This window comes from Oncorhynchus clarkii, chromosome 10, assembly GCF_045791955.1.
Source record: "Oncorhynchus clarkii lewisi isolate Uvic-CL-2024 chromosome 10, UVic_Ocla_1.0, whole genome shotgun sequence".
In the NCBI taxonomy this organism is placed as follows: domain Eukaryota; kingdom Metazoa; phylum Chordata; class Actinopteri; order Salmoniformes; family Salmonidae; genus Oncorhynchus; species Oncorhynchus clarkii.
In genome coordinates, this window is record NC_092156.1 from 27,961,132 (window position 1) to 27,974,477 (window position 13,346).

General features: G+C 45.7%; 1 protein-coding gene across 1 annotated transcript in view; it reads right to left on the bottom strand.

Moving 5' to 3' along the window:
* The window catches only part of LOC139418224 (G protein-coupled receptor kinase 6-like), a 49,952-nt gene that overhangs the window by 25,586 nt on the left and 11,020 nt on the right, over positions 1–13,346 (bottom strand). Inside the window, exon 2 of the mRNA XM_071167513.1 lies at positions 10,423–10,518. Coding sequence (XP_071023614.1) covers positions 10,423–10,518 — 96 coding nt within the window. The remainder of the gene's footprint in view (positions 1–10,422; positions 10,519–13,346) is intronic.

Here is a 13,346-nt window from a genome sequence, read left to right on the forward strand (position 1 = left end):
GTGAGAAGGACAAAACAAGATTTGACCCCCTAATGGCTGTTTCATAGAGATAATCGCATTAGCCACAATGCAATTTCATTCAGTCCTTGACAGAGGCTCTATTGACAGTAAGATAGTTGGAAGAGATCATGCAGATCCCCTTCTGAGCCCTGGCCTTTCTCACATATATTGTTGCTTTCAATGGATGGATGGTTTTTGGCTCTGTTACAAGACCACCTGACTCGACCAAAATGTGAGTCAGAAGATTGAGAGGAGAATTGAAGTCATACAATAAATCACTGCATTTGATGACATTTAATACATTCAACGACTATACACTTGATTCCACAGGCTTCATGTTTACATCAATGATGGGCTCTTAAAAACCGTGTAGTGATGTTCCAATTGTGAAATTCATCCCACAAGATTACAGCCATTAAAACAGTAAGCTATTTGGATTCTGCTACATATTGCATTGGGGCTAATAGCCTGATACTGCACTCTGCCTTGATCCATCTTGCCTCTCTGCATGCTGCTCTGACTATCAATAGGGGCAATTCTCTGATAACAGAGTCAAATGTATGGAGAGAGGAGGGAGGCAGAGAGTGTGAGCGGCAGTGTGGTAAACCTGAAGCCAGTGCTCATTAACATTTGCAGAGAGTGCACAAAGCTTTATAGACTGCCGGACGATTGGATGGCTACTCCAGGCCACCCATTGGTCCCTTATTAGGAAGAGGAGCGGAAATGATAAACGTAATTTCAGTCCGTGTCTCTCGTGTCTCTCTGCCCCGTTGGGTGGTAAAGTGACGTTAGTTTCCTGGGAGAGTGGAAGGACACAAAAATAAACTGGAGGTGTGCATGTGTTTTCTCCTGAGGGCATCAGACTCTTTTTCTCTGTCAAGCCTCGCCGGTAAACATGGAAGTTGAGGGTTTCCTGAGCCCCTCTCTCGCTCTCTTTCTCGACACTCTGTGGAAACTGCATGCAGAAGAAAAGCTATGAGTTGGTAATCGGCCGCCTGTCTGTGTTTATCCCGCACAATCTCAGAGGGAGGTGGCTCTGTGGCTGTGTATCAGACAGCATCTGGTGAGGGTAAACACCAGGGAACAATGAGAGAATGTCATCCACTCAGGCCTGTAATTATGCTCTATGATGTACTGTATGTACAGCCTGAAATTTAAATGGATTATATTGAGATTTTGTGTTACTGGCCTACACACTATACCCCATAATGTCAAAGTGGAATTATGTAGATTACTTATTTTTTTACCAATTTATTCTAAATGAAAAGCTGAAATGTTTTGAGTCGATAAGTATTCAACCCCTTTGTTATGGTAAGCCTAAATACATTCAGGAGTAAAAATGTGCTTAACAATTCACATAAGAAGCTGCATGGACTCACTCCGTGCGCAATAATAGTGTCTAACTGTACCCCACATATACAATTATCTGTAAGGTCTCACAGTTGAGCAGTGAATTTCAAACAAGATTCAACCACAAAGACCACAGAAGTTTTACAATGCCTCGCATAGAAGGGCCCCTATTGGTATATAGGTAACATGTTTTCACTTTGTCATTATGGGATATTTGGGTGAGAGAAAAAATCTATTTAATCCATCTTGAATTCAGGTTGTAACAACAAAATGTGGAATAAGTCAAGAGGTATGAATACTTTCTGGGGGCACTGTATGTCCGCAAAGCAACAGTCAATACTATAGTATTCAGTGTAGTGTTTTTGCAGACTTTAGCTTGCAAAAACAATATAGTGAATTATACAGTAAAGTCTGCAAAAACACTACAGTAAATACTATAGTATTTAACCATAGTATATCATAGTATTTTTTCATGTGGGTAATCTCTACATTAAAATGGATACTTTGCGATTTTGGCAATGAATCTACTTTCCCAGAGTCAGATGAACTTGTGGATACCATTTTTACGTCTCTGCGTGCAGTTTGAAGGAAGTTGCTAACTAGCGTCAGCGCAATTGCTAATTAGTCTTAGTGCAATGACTGGAAGTTTATGGTGACTGCTAGCAAGCTAAAAACGACCTCCAATTTTATACTAGATGCAGAGACATAAAAGTGGTATCCATGAGTTCATCTGACTCTGGGGAAGTAGATAAAGGGATTTAAGTGAAACCAAATATTCAGAAATATCCTAAATCCACCATAGAAGAACTTGCATGAAGTGCTGTTTTTACTTCCTGACTGAAGAAAGTTGAGCGTCAGCTGAAATATTGTACTACTGTACTCCAGTGGAGCACCAAGAGCGTACGTGAACAATACACCACAACAGAGTCAAGACTACTTCACCCGCATGTTTTCTACCACCACCATTCCCACAATTCAGCACAGCATGGCAAAACTGTCTGACAGCGTTGAGATGTAGGCCTAGAAGCCAGCTTGGCCCTGTAGATCTAGCTGCTGTGGCTTGAAAGCCCAGCAAAAAAAATACATAACAATAATAATTGTTAATGGCCTCAGGGTGACAATATATATTTTTTAAGACATGAGAACAATCAATATGTCTATTGTATGTATGGAAGGCCACAATAGGAGCTGGAGTCATAACCCAAAAGGCCCTTGGCCAGGAGCCTCAGCCTAGTGATATGCATCTCAACCTAATCTCCTGCCTTATGGAGATAAATGACAATAATGAGGAGATCATATGACTTCCTTTAACCTTAATATTTGTTTTCTTTCTTTGTTCACCACTACCTCCCAACCTACTGTTTGACCCTGACCAATGGAGGAAAGTAGCCTATTTTCAGAAATTGGGCTCAAATCCATACAATTGTTCTACTCTTATGAACAAAATAGGTAAGAACAAGGAAGAGGAGCCACAATCCCACTGTTTGAAAAATCTCACTATGTCAAACTAGGGGCAATGAGTCAATAGTGGCAACCTGGTGTTGTAAAAATGTCCCAGACTGGGTGCAGGCTAAATACTGTAACGACAGCCTTGAAAACAGCCATCTCATCCGAAAGTTTGGGCTTTGAGCTTCCACTTATATTTAATTGTGTTACTTTGATTTAGACTGCATTAGTTTCATACAAAACACAATCTCTTAGAACTGCTGCAGAACAAACACTCAAATATGCAACACTTTTTTTCTCTACCATTTACATATTGTAAGACATGTCAATAATCATTAGTGAGATCTCACAGCAAAACTGTGTGTGTTCTGTGTCTACTTTGTGTTCCAAACCAGTGACCTATAAACATTTGCCACCATTTTCTTTTTGAACGGCGGAGTGAATTAAAACAAACATGCGAGTCATCTTCCTCTTTCTGCCCAGCTTCCTCTGTGGTAAAATTGAAGCATGGTTACATTATGTCTGCCACTGCTTCATGGCTGTAGTCAATGATAAAATGCACTCAGCATTTACAAGTTAAACAGGATTCCCTTCATAATCATCCATCTGAAAGAGCGATGGATGAGAGGGATTTATAAACCCTCACTGTGCCGCTTTAGAGAAGCTGCCGACAATGCCTCTAAACTATCGGAAAAGAGAAAAACAAAAGTTACTACAGCAGCATATCTTCATCATTCACGTGTTCCACAGGATACAATGCAAGCCCCATGATTACAAAATACTGTGCAGTTAGCTGATCTGTGTTGGTGTGAATCCATGTTCAACAACTCCTGACCACCACCAGCAGCACCAGCCACAAATATAAGATTGTCAATCGCCATAAACACAACGCAAATATACTGTATGTTTCTTTGTGCACAAAATAGCCAATAACTAATGTACTTCCTAACAAAATAATGGGATGATTGAATAATGACTCCTGATTAGATAATACGATAACTGACGCATATTATACAGGCCTGCATTCCAACTGTACTAAATTATACATACAGTATGCTTCTTGTCTTGAGGGGATGAGGTGGGGATTTCCTCCACCATTGAAAGCATTGTATGGCCACGTTCCATCAGACTACTTCATAACATAACACAGTCCGTCATCACCAACCCCAACTTGACTTATGTCAGACCCAGTGTCTGGGCGGCAGGTAGCCTAGCGGTTAAGGGTCAGTAACTAAATCCCTGTGCTGGCAAACTGGAAAAATCTGCCATCCTGCACCTGGGCAAGGCAGTTAACTCCCAACAACTACTGCTGCTCCCTGGGCGCTGATGACGTTGATTATGGCAGCCCCACTCACCTCTCTGATTCCCCCCTCACCTCTCTGATTCCCCCCTCACCTCTCTGAGGAGTTGGGTTAAAGGTGGATGAAACTTTTTGGGTTGAATGCAGCCAGTTGTGCAACTGACTAAGTATCCCCCTTCTCAGATCTACAGTGGACAAACTTCAATCTCAGCCTCTTTTCCACCTCTTACAGTGCCTTCATCAAGAATTCATACCCCTTGACCCCTTGGAATATTTGTATTCTGTACAGACTTCCTTCTTTTCACTCTGTCAATTAGGTTAATATTGTGGAGTAACTACAATGTTGTTGATCCATCCTCAGTTTTCTCTTGTCACAGCCATTAAACTCTGTAACTGTTTTAAAGTCACCATTGGCATCATGGTTTGTTTCCTCTCTATCAACTGAGTTTGGAAGAATGCCTGTATCTTTGTAGTGACTGGGTTTATTGATATGCCATCCAAAGTGTAATTAATAACTTTACTATGCTCAAAGGGATATTCCATTTTTTTTTTACCCATCTACCAATAGTGATCATTGCTAGCCAACCATTTTCAAGTTTTGCCATAGATTTCCAAGCAGATTTAAGTCAAAACTGTAACTCGGCCACTTGGGAACATTAACTGTCTTCTTGGTAAGCAACTCCAGTGTACAGTTGGCCTTGTTTCAGGCCGTGGTTTAGGTTATTGTACTGCTGAAAGGTGAATTCATCTCCCAGTGTCTGGTGGAAAGCAGACTGAACCAGGTTTTCTTCTAGGATTTTGCCTGTGCTTAGCTCCATTTTTGTTAATTTTTTAACCTGAAAACTCCCCAGTCCTTAACGATTAGAAGCATACCCATAACATGATCCAGCCACCACTGTTCTTGAAAATATGTAGACTCAGTAATGGTACTCAGTAATGTGTTGTATTGGATTTTTCCCAAAGACAACACCTTTTATTCAGGACAAAAATGTAATTGCTTTGCCACATTTTTGTGCAGTATTACTTTAGTGCCTTGTTGCAAACAGGATGCATGTTTTGGAATATTTTTTTTATGTAACGGCTTCCTTCTTTTCACTCTGTCAACTAGGTTAGTATTGTGGATTAACTACAATGTTGTTGATCCATCCTTAATATTCTCCTATCACAGCCATTAAACTCTGTAACTGTCTTTAAAAGTCACCATTGGTCTCATGAAGAAATCCCTGAGTGGTTTCCTTCCTCTCCGTCAACTGAGTTAGGAAGGTTGCCCGTATCTTTGTAGTGACTGGGTGTATCCAAAGTGTAATCAATAATTTCACCATGCTCAAAAGGATATTTACTGTCCAATTTTTTTTCTTCTTTTTTTTTAACCTACAGTGGGGAGAACAAGTATTTGATACACTGCCGATTTTGCAGGTTTCCCTACTTACAAGGCTTGTAGAGGTCTGTAATTTTTTATCATAGGTACACTTCAACTGTGAGAGACGGAATCTAAAACAAAAATCAGAAAATCACATTGTATGATTTTTAAGTAATTAATTTGCATTTTATTGCATGACATAAGTATTTGATACATCAGAAAAGCAGAACTTAATATTTGGTACAGAAACCTTTGTTTGCAATTACAGAGATCATACGTTTCCTGTAGTTCTTGACCAGGTGGACTACATACACACAGCAGCAGGGATTTTGGCCCACTCCTCCATACAGACCTTCTCCAGATCATTCAGGTTTTGGGGCTGTCACTGGGCAATACAGACTTTCAGCTCCCTCTAAAGACTTTCTATTGGGTTCAGGTCTGGAGACTGGCTAGGCCACTCCAGGACCTTGAGATGCTTCTTACGGAGCCACTCCTTAGTTGCCCTGGCTGTGTGTTTCGGGTCGTTGTCATGCTGGAAGACCCAGGGGTACCTTGCGTGCGCTGCAGGATTTTAATCCATGACGGCGTAGTGTGTTACTAATGGTTTTCTTTGAGACTGTGGTCCCAGCTCTCTTCAGGTCATTGACCAGGTCCTGCCGTGTAGTTTGGGGCTGATCCCTCACCTTCCTCATGATCATTGATGCCCCACTGATTTCCTTATATGAACTGTAACTCAGTAAAATCGTTGCATGTTGCGTTTATATTTTTGTTCAGTATATCTATTGTGGGGTACAGCAGGTCAGCCACCAGGGGGAGACTCGTCGAGGCCTGGTAACAGATGGAGTATACATCACGAGGCGGTGGCTCCATCTGCTGGACGTAACAGGTTTTGACGGGCTCTCCGGACAGGACTAATTGGGGCTGATTGGGAGCTGGTGAGTAATCAAGGGCGGCTTGCTCACCAGCTGTGCGAGGCCCATAAACTACCAGAAGGGCAGCACACAGGGAGAGGACTAGGGGAAGTGAGGTGACTTCCATGTGGTTAGATAAGGTTACCCAAGCTAAGCCGAGGGAGTTGAGTTTGTATGCCCGACAGGATACAGGAAGACCCAGAGCCCAGGAGACGGTATCCCGGAGAAGGTCTCATGGGGGAGACCTGTTCTTTTCTTTTTGATTTAATATTTAATAAAATACCCTTGAAACCGAGCTAATCATAAACTCTGATAACGTGGTCAGATCAGGGTTGATGTTTACACAGTATCAGTATGGACGAGTTGATAGCTCAGTTCGTCCGGGTCCAACAAGCACAACAGGCGGTTCAGGAACGAATGCTGGAGGAACAGCGACTACATAACATCTGCCTTGTTGAGAAAGTCAGGAAGCTGCAAGGAGGAGTGTCTCCTGGATCACATCCCAACCAGATTTTAATGCAGGCTAACGGAAGATGATGACCTCGAAACATACCTCTGTATATTTGAACGGACAGCACTGCAGGAAGGATGGCCAAGGCTGCAGTGGGCAAGTCTGCTGGCCCCGTTCCTCTCTGGGAATGCCCAAAAGGCGTATTGGGACCTGAACGACGAACGGGTGGATAACTACGACGGACTCAAACTGGAGATACTCAGCCGCTACGGATACAGCCTGGCCCATCGGGCTCAACGGTTCCACGACTGGAGGTTTGTACCCGACACCTCCCCCCGAGCCCAGATGAGCGACCTACTGCGCATCACCAGGGCATGGCTCCTCACCGACGTATCCACCCTATCCATCCTCAACAAAGTGGTCCTGGATCGCTTCTTACGGGCGCTACCCCATGACATGAAGAGGGCAGCGAGTTTATGCGCACCCCAGACCTTGGAGGGCCTCCTGAAAGCAGTGGAGACGCTCAAGCACTGCTGAGTGGGAGCCGGGACGAGTCGGCAGCCCGTCCAAAGGGACGGAAGGACAGTCCCACCGCAGTGTACCCCGAACCGACAGTCGGCAGGGCCAAAGGACCGCAAACCTGTGGAGAGACGGTGGTTGTAGGGCCGACCCGACACTGACGACCCCAATTAGAGGTAGACCAAAGGAGGTGTTTTGAGTGTGGCGCTCGGGGGCACATTGCCTGAAATTGCCCGGTTTGAGAGGAGTTGATGCCATCAGCTAGCCCCGCAGGTGAGGTGGGTCACGCCGGGAACTATGTCACCTCCTGTTGGGCGCACCACGAGTCAACTGCACCCATGGTCCCGGTGAAGGTTGACAGACACGACACGGAAGAGCAATTAGACTCCGGAAACATGGTTATGCTCGTAACCAAGAGCCTGCTGAACCAGGAGACCGAACGGGGTAGGGAGATGTCCATTTCCTCTGTTCACGGTGACACAAAGCGGTATCCCACCGTATGGACCAACATCGTGACGCCACAAGGGAGCTGTCAAATGATGGTGGGTGCAGTACCAGAGCTGCCGGTACCTCTCCTAGTGGGACGGGATTGTCCACTGTTCGCGGCCCTATGGGGGCACGAGTTGAGGAAGAAAGTATGAGCCGGCCGAAGAAGAGAGCGGGGACGACCCATCGCCTGTGCGGCCCGGAAGCCACCGGTTAACCAACCTGACTCTACCTGTTGGGGCACCTGGAAAAGGAGAATACCAGGGAACGGATCGCCCACTGGTTCCACTGGCCCTCGATGAGGAGGGCCGTGGAAGACTACTGTCGCAGCTGCCCGGAGTGTCAACTCACTGCCCCGAAAGCACACTTCCGAAACCCTCTGGTCCCCTGCCAATAATCGGGGTGGCCTTTGAAAGCATCGCCATGGACATAGTGGGACCCCTGGTAAAGACTGCACGAGGACACAGGTACATCTTGGTAATAGTGGACTATGCAACCCGGTATCCCGAGGCATTCCCCTATGGGCGGCGGTGTCCAAGGGAATCGCCCGGGAGCTGTTCCACCTCTTTAGCCGGGTGGGCATCCCGAACAAGATCCTGACAAACCAAGGTACGGAGTTTATGTCCCGCCTCATGAAAGAGTTGTGTGCCCTCCTGCAGATCAAGCAGATCCGGACCTCCGTTTTTCACCCGCAGACGGATGGGTTCATCGAGCACTTTAATAAAACGCTCAAACAGATGCTGCGGAAGGTCATCGAGCAGGACGGGAAGAACTGGGACCAGCTACTACCCCACCTAATGTTCTCAATCTGAGAAGTACCCCAATCCTCCACTGTGTTTTCCCCGTTCAAACTCCTTTTACGGGAGGAGGCCACGCGGCCTACTGGACCTCGCCAAGGAGGTGTGGGAAGTCCAACCGACCACCTTATGCAGCGTGGTAGAGCACATGGAGATGATGCGGGAGTGGATGACAGCCATATGGCCAGTCGTGAGGGAACATATGGAGAAGGCCCAGCGTGCCCAAGCCCAGGTCTACAATCGGGGAGCCCAGCCCTGAGAATTCCAGGTGGGAGACAGGGTGTTGGTCTTGATCCCCACGGCCGAAAGTAAGTTTCTGGCAACATGGCACGGCCATACTAGATGATCGAGAAGCTGGGAAATTACCGCGTATGGCAACCGGGGAGGCGGAAACCCCAACAGATTTACCACGTGAACCTGTTGAAGAAGTGGCACGAGAGGACAGCCTTGGCCGTGTTATGGTCGGGACCCAGGACGCCAACGGTACCAGTGGAGGTCCCGAGCAATGAGGACCTCGACCCGGCCCAGAAGCAAGAGCTCAGGGAGCTCGTCGATCGGAACACGGCGGTTTTCTCCGAGAAGCCGGGCCGCACGACCCTCATTGAACAACACATCCGTACCCGGCCCGGGGAAACAGTATGAAAGAGGCCATATCGGATTCCGGAGGCCTGAAGGAGGCCGTGAAACAGGAAGTGGAGGCTATGCTGAGGATGGGGGTCATGGAAGAGTCCCACAGTGCATGGTGCAGCCCCATTGTGTTGGTGCCCAAACCGGACTGTAGCCTCCGCTTCTGTAACGATTTCTGGGGGGTGAACAACATCAGCTTGTTCGACGCATATCCCATGCCGAGGGTGGACGAGCTCATCGACTGATTGGGAAAGGCCCGGTACATCAGCACCCTTGACCTGACCAAAGATAGGTACCGTTGGCAGGTACCGTTGGCAGCCTCCCCCCGGGAAAAGACGGCGTTTTCGACACCAGACGGGTTGTATCAGTACCGGGTGCTCCCGTTCGGTCTCCACGGAGCCTGGCCCACATTCCAACGGCTGATGAACAGAGTGCTTCGACCCCACCAGCAGTACGCAGCGGCATATCATCATCCACAGCCAAGGTTGAGAAGAGCACCTGAAGCGCCTCCAGGCCTTGCTGGATGCGCTCAGACAAGCCGGGTTGACCGCAAACCCCAAGAAATGCAAGCTAGGGTTCGGGGAGGTGGAGTACCTGGGGTATTTGATTGGACGGGGGGACGTCAAGCCCCAGGAGGTTCATGCGGTGCGTGACTGGCCCGTTCCACGCACCAAGACACAAATCAAGTCCTTCCTGGGACTGGCAGGATACTATAGCCGGCTATAGGCTCCATCTGCTGGACGTACCAGGTCTCGCCGGGCTCTCCGGACAGGACTAATTGGGGCTGATTGGGAGCTGGTGAGTAATCAAGGGTGGCTTGCTCACCAGCTGTGCGAGGCCCATAAAAGCTGCCAAAAGGGCAGCACACAGGGAGAGGACTAAGGGAAGTGAGGTGACTTCCATGTGGTTGGATACGGTTACCCGAGCTAAGCCGAGGGAGTTAAGTTTTTGTGCCCGACAGGATACAGGAAGACCCGGAGCCCAGGAGACGGTAACCCGGAGAGGGTTTCATGGGGGAGACCTGTTCTTTTCTTTTTGATTTAATATTTAATAAAACACCCTTAAATTTGAGCAAATCATACTCTGTCCGTGTCTGATCTATGTAAACACCTTAACCCCCTGGTCTGCCACACTATCAATGGGCTAGCAAGTAGAGGAGAGGAGAGGAAACGTACCTGTAGTTTCCCGGAGCTCCTCACACAGGCTGATGTGGGGAAACTGAAGCATCTGTTTCCATTTCTTGCTTTTTCCTTTTCTGTTTCCACCACCTCCTGCAAAAGAACAGTGGTTGATTAATCAAACAAAGGAAAAATATAACACATGGAAAAACACTAAGTAGCCTTGAGCGGCCCATAAAGATACATACAGTGCCTAAAAACACAAAAGTGCTCTTGTAGATTCGTCAAGATAAAGAAGAGGGTCAGGGTGATTAATATAATGGCTGTCCTGGAGTGTTTGTCAAGAAGACCGAGAGGTTATTAATTTGTAGACATAGAAAAAGCAATTTTACTGTATTTTAGTCTACTTCTTTAAATTAAATCAAATTGTATTGGTCGTGTACACATATTATGCATTTGTTATCGTGAGTTTAGAGAAATGCTTATGTTCCTAGCTCCAACAGTGCAGAAATATCTAACAATACACAATAAATCAAAATAATTTAAAGAAAGGAACTACTTTTGTCACCAAAGCCCCATACACTACCCACCATTGCGACCTGTACGCTCTCGTTGGTTGGCCCTCGCTTCATACTCGTCGCCAAACCCACTGGCTACAGGTTATCTACAAGTTTCTGCTAGGTAAAGCCCCGCCTTATCTCAGCTCACTGGTCACCATAGCAGCACCCACTCGTAGCACGCGCTCCAGCAGGTATATCTCACTGGTCACCCCCAAAGCCAATTCCTCCTTTGGTCGCCTTTCCTTCCAGTTCTCTGCTGCCCATGACTGGAACGAACTGCAAAAATCTCTGAAGCTGGAGACTCACATCTCCCTCACTAGCTTTAAGCACCAGCTGTCAGAGCAGCTTACAGATCACTGCACCTGTACATAGCCCATCTGTAAACAGCCCATCTATCTACCTACCTCATCCCCATACTGGTATTTATTTATTTATTTAGCTCCTTTGCACCCCAGTATCTTTACCTGCACATTCACCTTCTGCCGATCTAACATTCCAGTGTTTAATTGCTATATTGTAATTACTTCGCCACCATGGCCTATTTATTTCCTAAACTTACCTCATTTGCACTCACTGTATATAGACATTTTGTTTTCTTTTGTTCTACTGTATTATTGACTGTATGTTTTGTTTATTCCATGTGTAAGTCTGTGTTGTTGTATGTGTCGAATTGCTACACTTTATCTTGGCCAGGTCGCAGTTGCAAATGAGAACTTGTTCTCAACTAGTCTACCTGGTTAAATAAAGGTGAAATAAAAAAATAAAATAAGAAATATAGAAATACTAGAACGAGCAGTGTCAAAGTCCAGAATATAAATATATATGTATATGATGGTGTGTATAAACATTATGGACAATATATTAATATAAAAGGTGTGTACAACAGTAGATATATAGGATGAGCCTTGACTAGAATACAGTATATACATATGAAGTGGATAAAACAGTATGTAAACATTATTAAAGTGAACAGTGTTCAATGATAATGTACATAGGACAGCAGTGTCTAAGGTGCAGGGTTGAGTAACGGGTGGTAGCCGGCTTGTAACAGTGACTAAAGTTCAGGGCAGGGCACTGAGCGGAGGCCGGCTAGTGGTGACTATTTAACAGTCTGATGGCCTGGAGATAGACGCTGTTTTTCAGTGTCTCGGTTCCAGCTTTGCTTTCTAGATGGCAGTGGGATGAACAGGCTGTGGCTTGGGTGGCTGAGATCTTTGATTATCGTTTTGGCCTTCCTGTGACACTGTGTGCTGTAGATGTCCTGGAGGGTTTGTGAGGGCTTTAGAGGCCAAGCCTCCTGAGGTTGAAGAGGCACTGTTGTGCCTTTTTCGCCACACTTTCTGTGTGGATGGACCATTTCAGGTTGTCAGTAATGTGCACTCCGAAGAATTGCATCACTGTTCTCGATGTTGCAGCAGTAGAACCTTTTGAGGATCTCAGGACACACGCCAAATCTTTTTAGTTTCCTGAGGGGGAATAGGCTTTGTCGTGCCCTCTTCACAGCTGCCTTGGTGTGTCTGGACTAGAGGTCGACCGATTATGATATTTCAACGCCGATACCGATACCAGTTATTGGAGGATCAAAAAAAGCTGATACCGATTAATCGGCGGATTTATATTTATTTATTTGTAATAATAACAATTACGACAATACTGAATGAACACTGTTATTTTAACTTAGTATAATACATCAATAAAATCAATTTGGCCTCAAATAAATAATGAAACATGTTCAATTTGGTTTAAATAATGCAAAAACAAAGTGTTGGAGAAGAAAGTAAAAGTTAAATATGTGCCATGTAAAAAAGCTAACGTTTCAGTTCCTTGCTCAGAACATGAGAACATATGACAGCTGGTGGTTCCTTTTAACATGAGTCTTCAATATTCCCAGGTAAGATGTTTTAGGTTGTAGTTATTATAGGAATTATAGGACTATTTCTCTCTATACCATTTGTATTTCATATACCTTTGACTATTGGATGTTCTTATAGGCACTATAATATTGCCAGTGTAACAGTATAGCTTCTGTCCCTCTCCTCGCCCCTACCTGGGCTCGAACTAGGAACACACTGACAACAGCCACCCTCGAAGCATCGTTACCCATCGCTCCACAAAAGCCGCGGCCATGGCAGAGCAAGGGGAACAGCAACTCCAAGTCTCAGAGTGAGTGACGTCACAGATTGAAACGCTATTAGCGTGCACCCCGCTAACTAGCTAGCCATTTCACATCGGTTACACCAGCCTAATCTCGGGGTTGATAGGCTTGAAGTCATAAACAGCTCAATGCTTGAAGCATTGCGAAGAGCTGCTGGCAAACGCACGAAAGTGCTGTTTGAATGAATGTTTACGAGCCTGCTGCTGCCTACCGTCGCTCAGTCAAAATGCTCTATCAAATATCAAATCATAGACTTAATTATAACA